The sequence below is a fragment of the Phalacrocorax carbo genome, chromosome 2, assembly GCF_963921805.1.
Source record: "Phalacrocorax carbo chromosome 2, bPhaCar2.1, whole genome shotgun sequence".
Classification (NCBI taxonomy): domain Eukaryota; kingdom Metazoa; phylum Chordata; class Aves; order Suliformes; family Phalacrocoracidae; genus Phalacrocorax; species Phalacrocorax carbo.
In genome coordinates, this window is record NC_087514.1 from 147,483,280 (window position 1) to 147,498,144 (window position 14,865).

The 14,865-nt window shown below is 35.0% G+C and overlaps 1 protein-coding gene across 9 annotated transcripts in view; it reads left to right on the top strand.

The window, feature by feature from the left end:
* MLLT10 (MLLT10 histone lysine methyltransferase DOT1L cofactor) overlaps nucleotides 1-14,865 on the top strand; it is a 137,745-nt gene that overhangs the window by 44,716 nt on the left and 78,164 nt on the right. For 8 of the 9 annotated variants that reach the window (XM_064444772.1, XM_064444773.1, XM_064444771.1 and 5 more), the window contains 4 exons: nucleotides 126-235; nucleotides 6,527-6,630; nucleotides 9,124-9,217; nucleotides 11,211-11,306. In XM_064444772.1, coding sequence (XP_064300842.1) covers nucleotides 126-235; nucleotides 6,527-6,630; nucleotides 9,124-9,217; nucleotides 11,211-11,306 — 404 coding nt within the window. The remainder of the gene's footprint in view (nucleotides 1-125; nucleotides 236-6,526; nucleotides 6,631-9,123; nucleotides 9,218-11,210; nucleotides 11,307-14,865) is intronic. The other variant, XM_064444774.1, reaches the window with a different exon arrangement.

The window sequence follows — 14,865 nt, forward strand, 5'->3', positions numbered from 1 at the left end:
TGTAATATTTTAAACAAAGTAGTTAATGGAAAAAGGTGTTCTAAAGGGTTCTTTGTACTTCAACTGAAATGTCCTTTGAGCTTCTAGAAAATATTAAAATTAAATACAATTATAACTTTTTGTAGGTTGGGCTCATGTGGTTTGTGCTCTGTACATTCCCGAGGTGCAGTTTGCAAATGTTTCTACAATGGAACCTATCGTGTTGCAGTCTGTTCCTCACGATCGTTATAATAAGGTATCATTATATGTCCTTTTATCTATATCTAATGTATTTATTTTAAAACTTGTGAGCTTTAATAATCAAAAACTATACTTCTTAGAATGTACTTTATCTAAAATTCATAAATGTGTGCAGTAATGGTGTGTGTTTTCTGCTATGGCTTTAATTCAGGAATTGAGAAAGCTATGTTATTAAATTAAGCCGTAAGGTTATCTGCCATGTCTCATTATTCATTCAAAGATTAGGGACTGTTTTGTTAATTAAAAATATTGATCTCTGAATAACAGTTTATTTTAAAAGGAATGTGAAATATTTCTCATAGGTTAAAATATTATTACAGCTTATTTGAAATGTTATTATTAATTACCACCAAGTCCTACTGTTTTAATTATTGATATGATGTTCATAAACATTTCTTTTAGGAAGAAAAGCTATACTAATATATTAAGGCAAAAGTTTGCAGACTTTTGCCTTTGTAAACAGTATTCACTTTAGTGGGATTATTTGCTTATAGAAGAACTGCTCCTAAATAAGTGTCAGTGAGGTGGAATGTTTTATAAAGTGTGGTATGGCTTTATTTTAAAAACAAAAAAGTGCAAAGCAATGTAAAAGTAACTTATTTATGTCCTATATTGATAATTACAATTTTTACTTGTTCAACTTGTGCTGCCTCTTTGCCACTAGACGTAACTACTTCCTCCTTTATGTTTTTATATTTCTCTTCTGTAAGCAGCAAACTGTCTAAATTTCTGATTAGTTTTATTACATATTTTTCTTGTGGTGTTCTTTTTAACTCTGGCTTCTGTCTTTTACTTTATTTTATGGTGGTTTGTGGGCACTGGGGTAAAAGAGGAATAGACTGTGTTATAAAAGAAAGAAAGAAGACATGTATAACCTCTTGTGCCCTTCCTACAGGGAAACCAGTCCTGTTCACATTGTCTCTGTGACCTCCTTTATTTTTTTTTTTTTCCCCTTCTTTCCTTCTCAGTTTACATCTCTGATTTATGCTCTCTCCCCCCCATTTTCCTATACTCTTTTCATACTTTGGTCTTTTCCTTGTCCGTTTCACATTCTCACAGTTGCTTTCAGTATGTTTTGCCCACCTTATTTACCAGTGTACCCAAGGAGCCAGGAATCAAGATCTTGGTTCTTCTTGTGCTTTCTTATTACATCCTACTTGAGCATCTGTTTTGGCTCTTCACTGTTGGCTTTGTTCTGCGTTGGCAAGAACATTCAACAGTGAGATTAAGTGCAAAACTAATAAAACTTTTGTGCTTGCACACAAAGCAGTACAGATTTGCTGTGGCAGATGAGTTTATTTTCTCTCTCTACTCAACTCTGGGCCAACAGCACATCTGTTTTCTCATTTTTGCTCCAGTAGTCGTCATAATGTTTTTTTTTATTGGTAGTGGTTCTTCGCTAATGTACTTAAAAAATTTTGTGGAACCATTTGGATTTTATCTTGCACCATTTCCACTGATGGTAATTGATATTGGATGAGTAAATCCTTGTAACTTCAAAAAATGTATGCTGCGTATACTAATATTACTTGTTAACAAAGTCCATTGTCAGTCTATGCCTTTAGTCTCTAATTCCTTTTTGTTACAACTCAAGTTGCTTCTTTCTTGAACTGTTTTTCTTCCAAATATACGATGTATAATTGGTTTTTACTGCTAAAATTCCAGTTTGCATTTTGTTGTGGTTACCATGACTTTTTTTGCTTGCTAGATGATTACTAATCCCATACAGATCATGTAGATAAAGTTCCTGGTGGTGTCTAGCTTTTCATTTTCTGTGGTTTTGGTGGGTGTTCTGATTCAGGCCTATTTTCCATGGTAACAGTCAACCTAAAACTACTTTTATACAGGCCACTACAGTATATTGTAAAATATAATGAGACCTATATCAGAAATTTCAAAGTGTTGGGTCACACCCCCAGCCTGCAAATTTTTTTTCTTTTTCTCTCTTTTTACAGAACCCAGTTTTTGCTGTCTTTATTTGCTCCATTTGGTTCAGGGAGATAGTGGCTGTGGATTTCAGGGGAATCAAAGAAATGCATATAGTGGAGTTGCTCCAGCAAACCTCATGAAACCAATCTAACTTCACTGCCGACAGCAGTCTAGTTGTAACAGAACAAAATTTAAGAGGCAATTGCTGACTCTGGACTCTCCCAGCTATTTTGATAAATCTGTAGCCAGTGCTGAGTTTGGTACTGCTGTGGCTAAGCTGCCACCAGTTCCCGAGTAGGCTGCTTTTGAGCAATACCCTCAAGACCAGTACAACTACTGATTCCCTTTCCAGGTAGCCTGCAGTTACTTCACCTCCCCACCCCCTTTGCATTCAGTATAAATTGTGTTTATTTAAATTATATATTTTTTTAGACTAGAAGCTTTGTAAAGCATTTAACTCTGACTTTATAAATTTGGGGAGGAAATGGGAAAGAAAAGCTGGTTTTTTGAGAGGTAGATATGGCAAACAGTTCTTAAAACATCTGTTGCGCATTGTGAACAAATATAAACATGTAATTATGAAAAAAGGGACTAGAGTTGTTTCTCCTTTTAGAGAAGCTTCCTGCTAATTTCATTCTGTCTGTCAACTCATGTTGGAATAGGGTGATTTTAAGAAAGATTTTATTTCCTGTGAAGTGCTAAATAATTATGCATATGTGGCTGGATACGGATAGAAGGCTAGCATATGGAATTGAGGGAAAATATAGGTCAATGAAAATTATCATAAGGAAAAACTTATACTGTAGTCTTTAAAATAAAAACAAACGTTGTCAGAGTTTTGCCAGGAGATAGCACAAACACAGTTTGTTCTGTGGACTTGTTTCTTTATTGAACAGTGCAAAACATGCAGTGTTATAAAGTACAGTAATCTTACATGCAAGAAGAAAGACAGCAACGCATGAGGCTTGTCAGTGTAAAGGCGTTTGGCTGCTGTTTCCCTGAAGTTACCTGCTTCTGGGATAAAACCTATCGCATTACAGAACGAATCCACTGAATGACTTGATTAGCGGGTTAACTAACAGGAGAGCGCTTCTTACACAGCTGCTTCCAAAAATAAATGGACTAGAAGTTGCTCTCCTATTTAGTAGATATTTGTTATTCCTTGGATGGTTATGTGTGGATAATCTCTATTTTATGTGAGCTTTATTTGTCTCTTTCAGGTTAGTTTGAAAGTACGTGGTAATTGAATATAATTACTGCTTTTAGGAATCTCTTTTAAGAGCTGATTAAAAAATAAGTGCATGTGGAGTTTCTTGATCCGCCTAGCAGTAAAAGCAGCTGTTAGACTTTTATTTCAGTATTTGCTGAAACAAGGAGAAATTTCTCTACAGCTCCTAGGTTTGATTCTATAAGCAGGGAATGCTCTTGGGTAGTGGTTACAGTAGTAGGGTAAACTCTCAGATTGCTTTGTTGTATAAGGTTTTCTTGCCTCATCTTCCCTTCTGTCTTTGCTTTTGCAAAGAAGGTTTACATTTTGAATCTTTGAAGAAAAAATATTGACAGAAACATAAATGCAGCTTTGCAAAATGTATATTTTGCCATTAAAGAAGCTATTTGTTGAGCTTTTTTGAGTAAAATTTCCTTGCTGAGTCAAAAGCTTTGTATAATTTTTTGCTTATCTTCCACTGAGTTTGGGAGAAGTCTAAGTACTCTCTTCCCTTAAGAGCTTTGAAGAACAGTACTGCTGTAGATGGGGAGGCATTATGTGGAGTTTTATGATTTCACATTCCAGAGGTTTCAGAGGAGCTGTAGCAATTGCACGGATTTGCAAATGCATCAAAGTCTTTGGTTTTCTGCTTTGTGAAAGAAAGATAAAGGTTCTCAGGCTTCTGGAATTATTTCTGTGTCTAAGAGAAGGTAGAAGCATGAGAAGCTCAGCTTTGCAGAGAACTTACTGTCCACATTGGAATGGGAAGACGAACCGTGGCCCTGTTTCATATGGAAGACTAGGAAACATGTTTTATACTTCTCATGGCTGTTGTAGGAAGGATAGAAGTTCATTGAGCTTGTTAAAATGTGTAGGCAGTCTGCTATATATTGTGTTTAACCCTGCTTGTAATATAGCTGGTCATTTGTTATAATTTTTCAGTCATCTTTAAGTGGTCCTGAAACACAGGCCCTAAATGTAGTATGTACTGTTGAAAAAACAGGGCCTACACCCTTACTAAATGGATTGCTTATATTGTTTTTCTTTCTGAGCTTCAGTGAGGAAGAAATTACAGATCTTAAGGCAGAACTCTGAAAAAACAGAACAGTAACTGGAGCTTGAGTTTTATGGGGTTTGTTGAACTCTATAAATAGAGGTACCTTACTTTTGAAGTTACTTCCACTTAATATAGTTGCTCAGATGAGGTTGATAGATCATGACCTTGTTTGTTCCTAAAATCTAAATGTGTTAGGTCATGGTATGGAAAGCTAAAAAGCAGCCAGTCTCAGACCCTGTCAGACAACTGAATTATCTGTATGCACTACCTTGATGTACAAAGGGAGCAAGTCAAAGAATTAAGTAGGATTATCCCCTTTGTGATCCTTCAAATGTTAGGATATAGGGTATGATTTTTAGGATATATTAGCTATAGAGTGTAAGGCTTTTTAAATGTCTTGTGGAAACTGTAGAGTGACTCACCTACCCTAGAGTCTCTCATGTTAAAAATGCTTTAGTTAGCTGACATCTCATGTTAAATGTTGTTCCAAACACCTCTGTTAAATGCTGTTCTGATCTCAGAATTTCACTCATTTTCATGTTTTTCTAAGTAACATGGCTCTTGCATTGTATAATTTTTTTTACTTTAGTTTTATCTCAGTCCATTTTTCTTAAACTGTATTTTCTACTATCCATGGTTGATGTTCTTTTTATTTATTATTCTACTCGTCCTCACTGAAGGGATGTTGTGATACAATTGCAATAACTCAGTTACAGTTTAAATGTAGACAATTTTTTTTTGGGGGGGTGGGTGGGGTGGGTGGGGGGAAGTTTATCTGTTCTTATCTAAGATCTTATAATGGGACTTCTACAGAGGTAGCAGTGTACCATTGACGTTTGTTACCTCAGTAAGGTTCTCTCTTGTTTAAAAACAGGCACTTGACTACCCGAATGCTGGAGGAGGATACTTTCATTAAGAATCTGTTCTTAAATTGTTAAATTTTACACATAAACGTCATATGAATCTATATGTGTATACATATATATATAGATAGATAGATAGATACAGGTTTAGAGATATAGAGTATCTTTAAATGGCATTTCAGTAATTAGGACAATTAAGAAAAATGGAAGAAGACTTAGTTTTGCTTGATATTTCTACGTGAAATGCTGGTGAAAGATTGTAGTGATGTCTAGCATAATAGTGAGTGTCCATGCAGCATATATCTATGTTTATTGGCCATATATTAAAACAAAAAAACCACAACAACAAACCAAAAGGATTGAATAATGAGAAAGATTTTGGATTCTTTCTCTCTTATTTTTTTTATTTTCTCATTTTACTGAGAATGTTTTTGAAAATATTACAAATTGCCCTAGTATCCCAGTAAAACAAATAAATTCACAGAAATGCTATGAAAAGATTTTCAAGTACTAGACAGGTTATGTTAATTTTAGCTTGTTTTTGAGCTTGAAATGGGTTTGATATACTAATTTAAGCTTTGTTTACAGAAGGTTCTTGCTTGATTAGTTTCTAAGGGGTTTATGGGGCTGTCCAAGTCATGCTGAAATTAAAGCAGAGTTCTGTTAAACACCATATTTAATTAAAGGTAACTGAGCATCATATGAATATTGAAGCATGCTATGAGACTTCTGAAAACTCCTCCTACAAAATGTACAAATAAAATTTTAAGCTTGCAGTTTTTCTGTATGTAATTTTGTAGACAAGTGCATGTCTGTGTATGTATGGTATCTTGTACCATTAGGCACTCAGTCTAATTTGGTGTTTCTGAATGCCACCAATACAGGTAATGTTAAATGAATGTGAAAATCATTGCAACCTAAAAGGATGTAAACACAAACTTGAAAGCAAGGAAAATCTTGAAGCCTAATGCTATTAACCTTTGGCTGTTTGACTGTTTGGCTAGTTGAATAGTGGTATAGAATTTAAGTAACCTTAGTATTGGTACTGTTTTAGCGGTGAAGTGTTACACAGATCCCAAGTGTCTACCAGGTGATCTCCTTTTGCAAACAAACGTAATAAGGCTTTTGTAAAGAGGTTCCAAAATCTGGTAGTTCTCACCCTAGAAACTCCTGTGAGTAACATGGAATTTATTTGTATGCTTATCATGTTAAGTGTTTTCTCTTTGATAGACATGCTATATTTGTGATGAACAAGGCCGAGAAAGTAAAGCAGCCACTGGTGCTTGTATGACATGTAATAAACATGGATGTCGACAAGCTTTTCATGTAACGTGGTAAGTATATTTTATTATTTAACATCTCTGATGTTCCAGAAAGAATCAGTGCACACAGTGTAATGAATAAACTCTTTATTTAGTATATTTCTGAGTAAAGAAATACAGTAAAGTGGTTTGTGTAGAAATATCTAACTTCTTTATAATAGAGTTTACTATTAATATGGCAGTGGCAGCACAGACATTGCTATGAGTTGCAAAAGCTGTCTAATGATACTCCCTTGGGTTCTATTAAATGCCGTGTGCTCCAGTGAATAAGGTTTAGTGGTTTTTTTGGTCTTATGTTCTTTTTCTTGGATGATATTTTATAGGATATGGGAATGTGAAGACATTGTATAACTGTGGTTGGTAAATCAGTGGGAAAAATTATTGAGCTATACATAAAAATGCACTAGGCTCATTCTGGTACAGATTTCCAAACATTTAGGGGTAATTCACCTCAGTGGTTTTGTCTAAATGATACACGTATATCCTGAACTATTCATTTAGGTTTTGTGTATAGCTGTTGCAGCAAACAGCTGTGTCCACTCTTTGACTCATTCCACTTTAAGATATTTAGTTTTGCTTGCATTTGGGAGATCCTTGTCTCACTTCATGGACCTCTAAGAGAGTCTGGATAATTAGATTAAACCATATGTCAACAGGTAAGTGGAGGCAAAAGGGGTTCCACCCCAAAATTTAGAGGCATTATTTGGTTGCTTGGTTCCCGCCCCCACCCCACCCCAATTCAGCTGAAGCTATTTTGCAGTAGATAGATGGCAGATTTACACAGACTGTCTAGCTATATAACCTGTAGATTTATCTGCCTGTTTTATTGCCCCAGTATGCTGCTTCGTGACCAGCTCAGTCAGGGAAATGGTATTTGCACACCTACTTAAGTGTATTTTCTTCAGTGTAATCAAGTGACACTTTGAATGTCTTATGCAGATCCTAAAATATATAATTCTGTACTTAGGTGCTGATTTCTTGGCAACTCTTCTTTTTTTTTTTTTTCCCTTTTAAGTACTTGACTATCTACCAGGTTTTACTCTTTCATAAGCATCTAATTTTTCATTAGGTGTGATCAATGTCAAGTGCTTTTTTAATGGTGAAAACAGATTGTGTCCCTAAAAGCATGCATACCATGTAAAGAGGTTACTTACAGATGTGAAAAAATGTCTACGTCCCAGTATTTGGATGAAAAGGTCTCCTTTTTTTTCCCCCCAAAACATGCATACGAGTCCTTTTCATATTTTTTCTTTCTTCCAAAACCCTGTTTTCAGTGAGTGCCATAAAGACCATAAGAATTAGGTTAAAAACGAAAATATTTATCTTGCCAGTTTTTAGAAATTTTTGATACCAAAAAAAAAAAAAAAGGTAGGTGCTATAAAATGATACCTAGCCAGAGTACTGTGACTGAGGATATTAAGAGGCTTCTGTAATATTTAAAAAAAAATGGAAGAAAAATGTGAAAACTACAGGAGGCAGAGATTCAGGGCAAGGTGTATTAATTTTGGGTCAACAAAACTAATGTCTAAGAAAAAAATGAGCTTGAGTCCATCTGTGTCTGTATGGCAAGCTTAGAATGATAAATCTTCACTTAAAGAGATCCTGTTAAATGTTTTCTGTAGTTGGCATCTGCTGTAGGTGTGCATGTATTCAGGAAACAGTATTTCTGGATTGCCCAAGAATATAATGTGTAAGTGAGGGGAAAGTGATTTTAAAAAGCAATGAAAACAAGCTGCTTTATATATTATTTCATTTAAATATTATGGTGCATCATTTTTACTGTAATATTGCATTATTATGCTAATAAAAATGATATGGAAAATTAAACTGAAGATTTGGTTTTTCAGTGTCTAAGTTGGTTTTGATAAAGAGAGTTTCATCAACGTTACAAATGGTAAAAAACAAATTTGATTTGAAAAAATGTAGTAGAATAAGGTAATAATTAGTCCAGGCAGGGAAACTTGTCAGCCTTGTTCTTTTTAAAAGAAATAAACATGCCACAGTCTTTTAAACCAATTAATATGGTTTAATTGATTATGTTATTGAAGTTCTATTTAAAAGAAAAAAAAAGTCGTTTTACTGGCAAAGCAGAGAAGGATGTATGCAACTTTAGAAAAATTTCTTCTTTGGATATACAGTATGGTTTTGTTAAAAACTTATTACAGTAGATAATTTTTGGCTTGAATTTGAGCTAAGAATAATTGTAAATTACTTGGATTATTTATTTGTGGGAGTACCTGCATAATATATGCAGATTTTCAAGCTGTAAGCCTGTGTGATTGGCTTAAAGACTATGAAAAAGCCATCAGGCCAAAGCATAAACCATACATGGTTTTCACTGGGGTACAAATGTTGATTTTGTGCTTGGATGCCATTAGAAGTCACTTGTGTTGAAATCTCTTCTATTAAATGGAGATAAAAGTATGAGTCCATTATCAGCCGTGATACTATGATCCAAGCTGATGTAAAAATGCTTTTCTTGAATGTTTTTTGGTTTATTTTTAGTGCACAGTTTGCAGGACTTCTTTGTGAAGAAGAAGGCAATGGTGCAGATAATGTCCAATACTGTGGCTACTGTAAATACCATTTTAGTAAACTGGTACGTATTTTCAAAATTCTGTAAATAAATGTCATTGACTTATTGTCTCACTCTGAATGACCATTAACACTAGAAGTAATGTTTTCATGTAGCTCAAAGTAGATTGTATTTCATTAAAACACTGTTTTAATCACAGTTACAGAGCACTAACTGAAAATATTTTTCTAAGTGGTTACTTTCTAGATGTGTGGGTTTTTCCCTTCTACCAGAAATAGCATGCACATTTAGTGGTTTTTTCATTAAGTTCCTGTAATATTTTCCTTTACTATTTGATTAGTTGGCTTCTAGGAATTTAGCCCATTTTGGAATGATCTAGAAAATATTACTTGTTTTCCTGTATATTAGAGGATAAAGAAGCCCTCCATTTCCTTCTCCTCCTGTTACTCTTTTTTTTTTTTTAAGTGTTTTTCCTTTTGTTCTATATCTCACTATGTAGCCAGTGGATATTCCCTGCCTGTAAGTTCTCTGAAACTCAACCTCAAGGAAGTGCCTCGAGGTTTGATTTTTAAAAAGCAAATAAGGAAACGAAAATCTTCAGAATTTCTCAGTTATTTCATTAGGCTTTGGATTAAACCTCTGGAGTCTTTCCTATCACTTCTTATCAGTTTGACAGTTCCAGATGTCTGTTTCTGTGTACGTGTGTGTGTGTGTGGACTTGAAGGACTTACTAATGTTTTAAAAATGCTATTTATGAATATTGAATTATGAAAATTAAATTTTATAGACTTAAGTTCAGATAGTGCTGTAAGTGTAGTTAAACTTGCTGATTGCATGTTTTCACTGCTGAAAAAGGTGACTACTTGGGTGACTTTTGAGTAGGTCACAGTGAGGTAAAAACACGGGGCCAATGATCCATTTTAGGATTCTAGAAGATAACCTTGGTGAAGTTAGCTCTGTGCTCTTGTGAATATTGCCTAGTTTGCTTCATAATGAAGATAAGGCAGGGCTTTCTAGGCCCTTACTAAGCTTTTTATTTTTTTTTTTTAAGTTATCTTGAGCTAAGTATACAAAAAGAACAAAATTGGTCTATTACTTAGCAGTGAAGGCAAGCTCTTACACTATTATGCATTTGATTTGAATGTTCCAGTGCTACTGTGACTGAGAACATGTATGTTTATTTAAAAAGCAAGTTGAATGTTAAAGACATAACCCCATATTTGACATGTAATTAGTTAGCTTTCGATTACTAAACTATAGTGGTAAGAACAGTAAAGACTGGCAAGATTAAGTGTTTCAGTGTTTCTTTAGGATTATTGTGACTCTCGATGCCTGGTAAATGCAGGTGTTTAGTGTTTACTACTGAAGATGGTGAGTGGCATATACCTACTGTACCACTGAAAACTTAGGTTGTCAAAGCGCTGACCTGAAGTGTCTTTGTAACGCTACCTCAGTTATGATAAAACAACATTTTGAACACTGGCCTAGCACAAAGTATTTGCAGTCCCAGACTAGGCTCTCAATCATTACGGAAATACGGGTCTGGTGCTTGTAAATGCATATGTGATTATAGCATTCTGTGTCCCATTTTTAAAGCATTTTATTGAAAAAATTGCAGACAGGTCACTTGAATAATAATCGTGAAGCCATAAGGCAGCCACCTCACAATACATTTCAAGCATGTGGCAGTGCTACCACTGTGGCTTCATGTGATGCTCATTTGAGCAGCATATTTTCTGTTTTATGTTACGAAAACTTGAAAATGTGTCTAGCGTCTTTTAACCTTTAAAAAGTGGCACATGTCATTTCTTTGTAGAAAGCATATCTTGCAAATTTGTGGGAGGTGTAAAAGTCAGTACAAGGATAGGCTTTTTTCCTGGTATACTTTGGGTAGTCTTGTTAATGTTATTAGTGTTAGTAATTTGTCAGCTTTTCAGGAACTGAAGTTTTTTTTTCCTGCAAGCAGCAAGGCATTTTATCAGTTGAAATGCTTTATACTTTTTATTTATTCAAATGGTTCCTTTTCTCTATCCATAAATGTATTTTCTCTTTTTAGAAAAAGAGCAAACGGGGATCTAATAGGTCATATGATCAAAGTTTAAGTGATTCTTCCTCTCACTCTCAGGATAAACATCATGAGAAGGAGAAAAAAGTAAGTGGATTTGTCGTTGCTAATTATGTGGCACTTCTGCTTAATAGTAGCACTTTCTGATAAATTTAATTTTTGCTGAAAAGTGTAAGGGAAATCTTGTTCCTGAAGCACTGAATAATAAATAACACAGGTGATAAACTAGAGGTACTAGGGTCCAATGAGGAAACATCCTTCAGGTGCATTTGTACATGCACCTTCCTATTCTTGTTTACTACCAGTTTTGGGATGCACACTGAAACACATCCAATGAGAAGGCTGTTTCCATGCAGCTTCCTTTGCTTTTGTTTTCTATTAGAGACTCTCTTTTTTGTGTAGCCTTTGTGACTAGGTGGGAAGGAAAACCGGGTAGACATTTCAGCAAGTGTATTGATAAACAGGTGCATCTAACTTTTTATGTTTCGACCTGTTATATCTTTCTATCCTCATGAAAGAACTGACATCTCTTGTTGACACGTTTTGCTGGTACTGGTGGTCAAGCCCACTGCAATGGCAGAATACCTTGTCATTCACCTGGGAATCTTCCTGTAAGGGTACAGAGAACATAACTGACTGCTAATTTCTATTGTGGGTGTATTCTTTTTAACAGTTTAACTTCACATATTTAAAAAAAAAATCATAATGATTATTTATGTTTTTATTACTGCTAGATTAATATTTGTCCCTGGGAAATTTGTCATCTAAATTTAACTCAGGGTGATAACACAGTGGCACAGTAATGCAAATTTGCTTTGGCTCTTTTTTAGCCCTCTAAGAATATGTGCAAAACTGCTCACCTGCACACATCATGTACAACTAACTTGATAGACTTTTCTGCGGGTGTGGGTAGACATAGTTTTGCATTATTCAAAATCATTACATAAAAGCTGAAATCAAAGAATGTATTGACCAAATGTGTATTTATGAAGGGGCTAGATTTATAGTGACAGGAAATAGAGTAACAAATGTCAGTCTTTAGACCCTTAGTCTCCTTAGTATTTGATTTGGTTTTTAAAGCTCACTTCCACTTTGGATGGATGTTGATCTCCATTGTTCTTGGATAATCTTCTAAAAAGTGTCTTTAGATCTGGTTAATGATGTAGGTGACTAGTTCCATCTTCATCTCGTAATGCAGAAGGGAGTGTGCATTGCTATGTGGTTGTACACCTAAATAAAAATTTATGACTGAAATAACAGAAGTATAGGGCTTTGGCAGGACTTCTTTTCTTAGTAACACTTTGGTAGAAAAAACCAGTCTTGAATTCACAGACTAGAGAATTACCTGCAAGGTAAAACCTTACCAATATTTGCCATATTTTTTTCTTAGTTTGCTTAGTTTTTCACCACTATCATATTTCAGGTCATGTTTTGTCAGAAATACATGCATGGATTTTTATTCACATTGACAAAACTTTGAAGTTGGATTTGAAGAAACTTTGAGTTAGAGCATGAGGCTCAATTTCAGTTTTGTATGTCTGAGCAGTGCAAAAAACCTGTTGCTGGGTTTTTTTTTGGGGGGGTATGGGGTGGTTCCCCCCCCCCACCTTTTATTTTTTTGGTGTTTTTTTTTTTTTTTAAAGTGACCTTGGAGGTACCATGCTTCTTCAGGTCATAATACATGTAAAATCTTCAGGGAATACTTGGAGGGACTTTCTAACAGAGTGTGTTCAGCCAATGTATCGCTACTTTTTCTGCTAGCTGCTCAGCTTCTCCTGCTCTGGAAGTGTTTTGACATGGATCTTCTAGGAATGGTTAATGTTGTGGCTTGCCTTTGCAAGTCCTGGCTGCCTTCTGTGAGTTGAAGTTTTTTAGAAATATGACATTGAAGTTTCTTTGACCTTTCATGAACCGAAACATTGTAATCCAGAAGATCTCATGATCTGCAATACCAAGTGAAGCAATGCAGTTCGAGACGCTAACCTGCTATTTCACTTTCAGAGGTTCTCCTGGCATGTTATAGCATGTTCACTTATCAAGTTTAATTTGCTTTATATGTTGTATAATAACAAAACACTATTCTAGTTAAAAGCACCAAATGGTGAAAAAGTTGCAGTTAGCTATTAATTGCCTAACCTTTTGTGGCTACAGATGTTTTGTTTGACATTTTTAATCTTACATGTTCTGTAGTTAAAGAATGATCTGTGCTTTGCAAAATACTAATTTTCAGGCAATGAACCGTATGTGGTGGAGGTTCATTGTTTTGGTAAATTTTATTTCCTTCTGCACATGATAACTTATTTGATATAGTACATGAAATATAGAGTGTATCTTGGAGGAGTAGGGTCATTTTTTAGGATGATTTTCCTTATTTTCCTCTGCTGTAAATCTATTTGGAATGTAGATTGTTGTCACACTATAGTAGATATCTATATCTTTCTTTCCAGATACAGTGGTGTCTTCCCCCTTCCTGTAAAGACACTGTAGTTTCTACTTCATCTTTCATCTTTTTCTTTGGAAATTTGTATAGTCTGATCTTTAGGCATCCTTAAAGCTTTCCCTTTAGCGAAGCAGAAGCTGTACGAGTTGAGGACTGGAACCATTTTTATTGCTTGGACCTCAAAAGCTAGCCGTTTGCATATAAAATATTATTCTGCAGTAAGAAGAGATTGGTCTGAAAATGTTTATATGGGTAGCTGTCATTTCTGTAAACAGACACTGAGTTGAAAATGTGTTTTCCTTTGTAATATGTATTTAGTCTTTTCTGGGCACTGTGCTTACAAAAGCGATAGCAAATATATAAGGATATAATTAAAAAATCAGCAAAGGTTGGTTCGTTTGATTTAATGAGGAATTTGAAGCTACAGAATAAACAGCTTAGTTATATTCTAATTACTTCTGCACTAAGTATTGTTAGTTCCTGTGGCAGAGATGTTACTTAGAAATTATTAGAGATGAGGTTGTGTGCCTTGTAATTCAGGTTGGTAGTATGTTGCTTGACATCCCGTTATAATCGCTCTTTTTTCAGGGCCCAGGTGTTTACCTCAAGCTTTTTAGGGAATAACTTAGGCCACCATGAGGCTGTGGAAAAATACCTTGCTTTGCTAGTGTTCCTGGCAGCCTTATCTTTGGAAGGCACTAAAGAAGGAACTTAAACATATCTGGGAAGTGTTTCTTGCCACTTCTGTGAAAATTAGGCAAGTGTACTAGCATTGTATGTTTATGACTTCTGAAAATGTGAATTTACTATATAGTAAGTAACTACTGTATAGCAGCTGAATTACACAAATTCCTTTATTGCTAGAAGTGGTTTGGTCTGGGCTGAGCAGGAAGGGGAAATTTAAAACCCATTGCGATGATGGCTCATATGATGCAAAGTAAAAAAGGACTTGTTACTAAAGACTGCAAATGTGTGAGAAGTAGTGACTGAAGAGGCAAAAAGAACATATTCCTCACTATCCGAATAACTGACTGTGAAAAGATAAAAGCAACCTGCCATTTATCCCATAAGGTTCTATGGCAAAAATAAGAACAAAGTGCAGTTCTTTGTGTTACCATTCAGCTGCATAAGCAATGGTTTCCTTTTTTTCCTCTTAAAAAAAAATATCATTCTGATTTAGTCCTGAAGAGTCAATTTATAGTACTG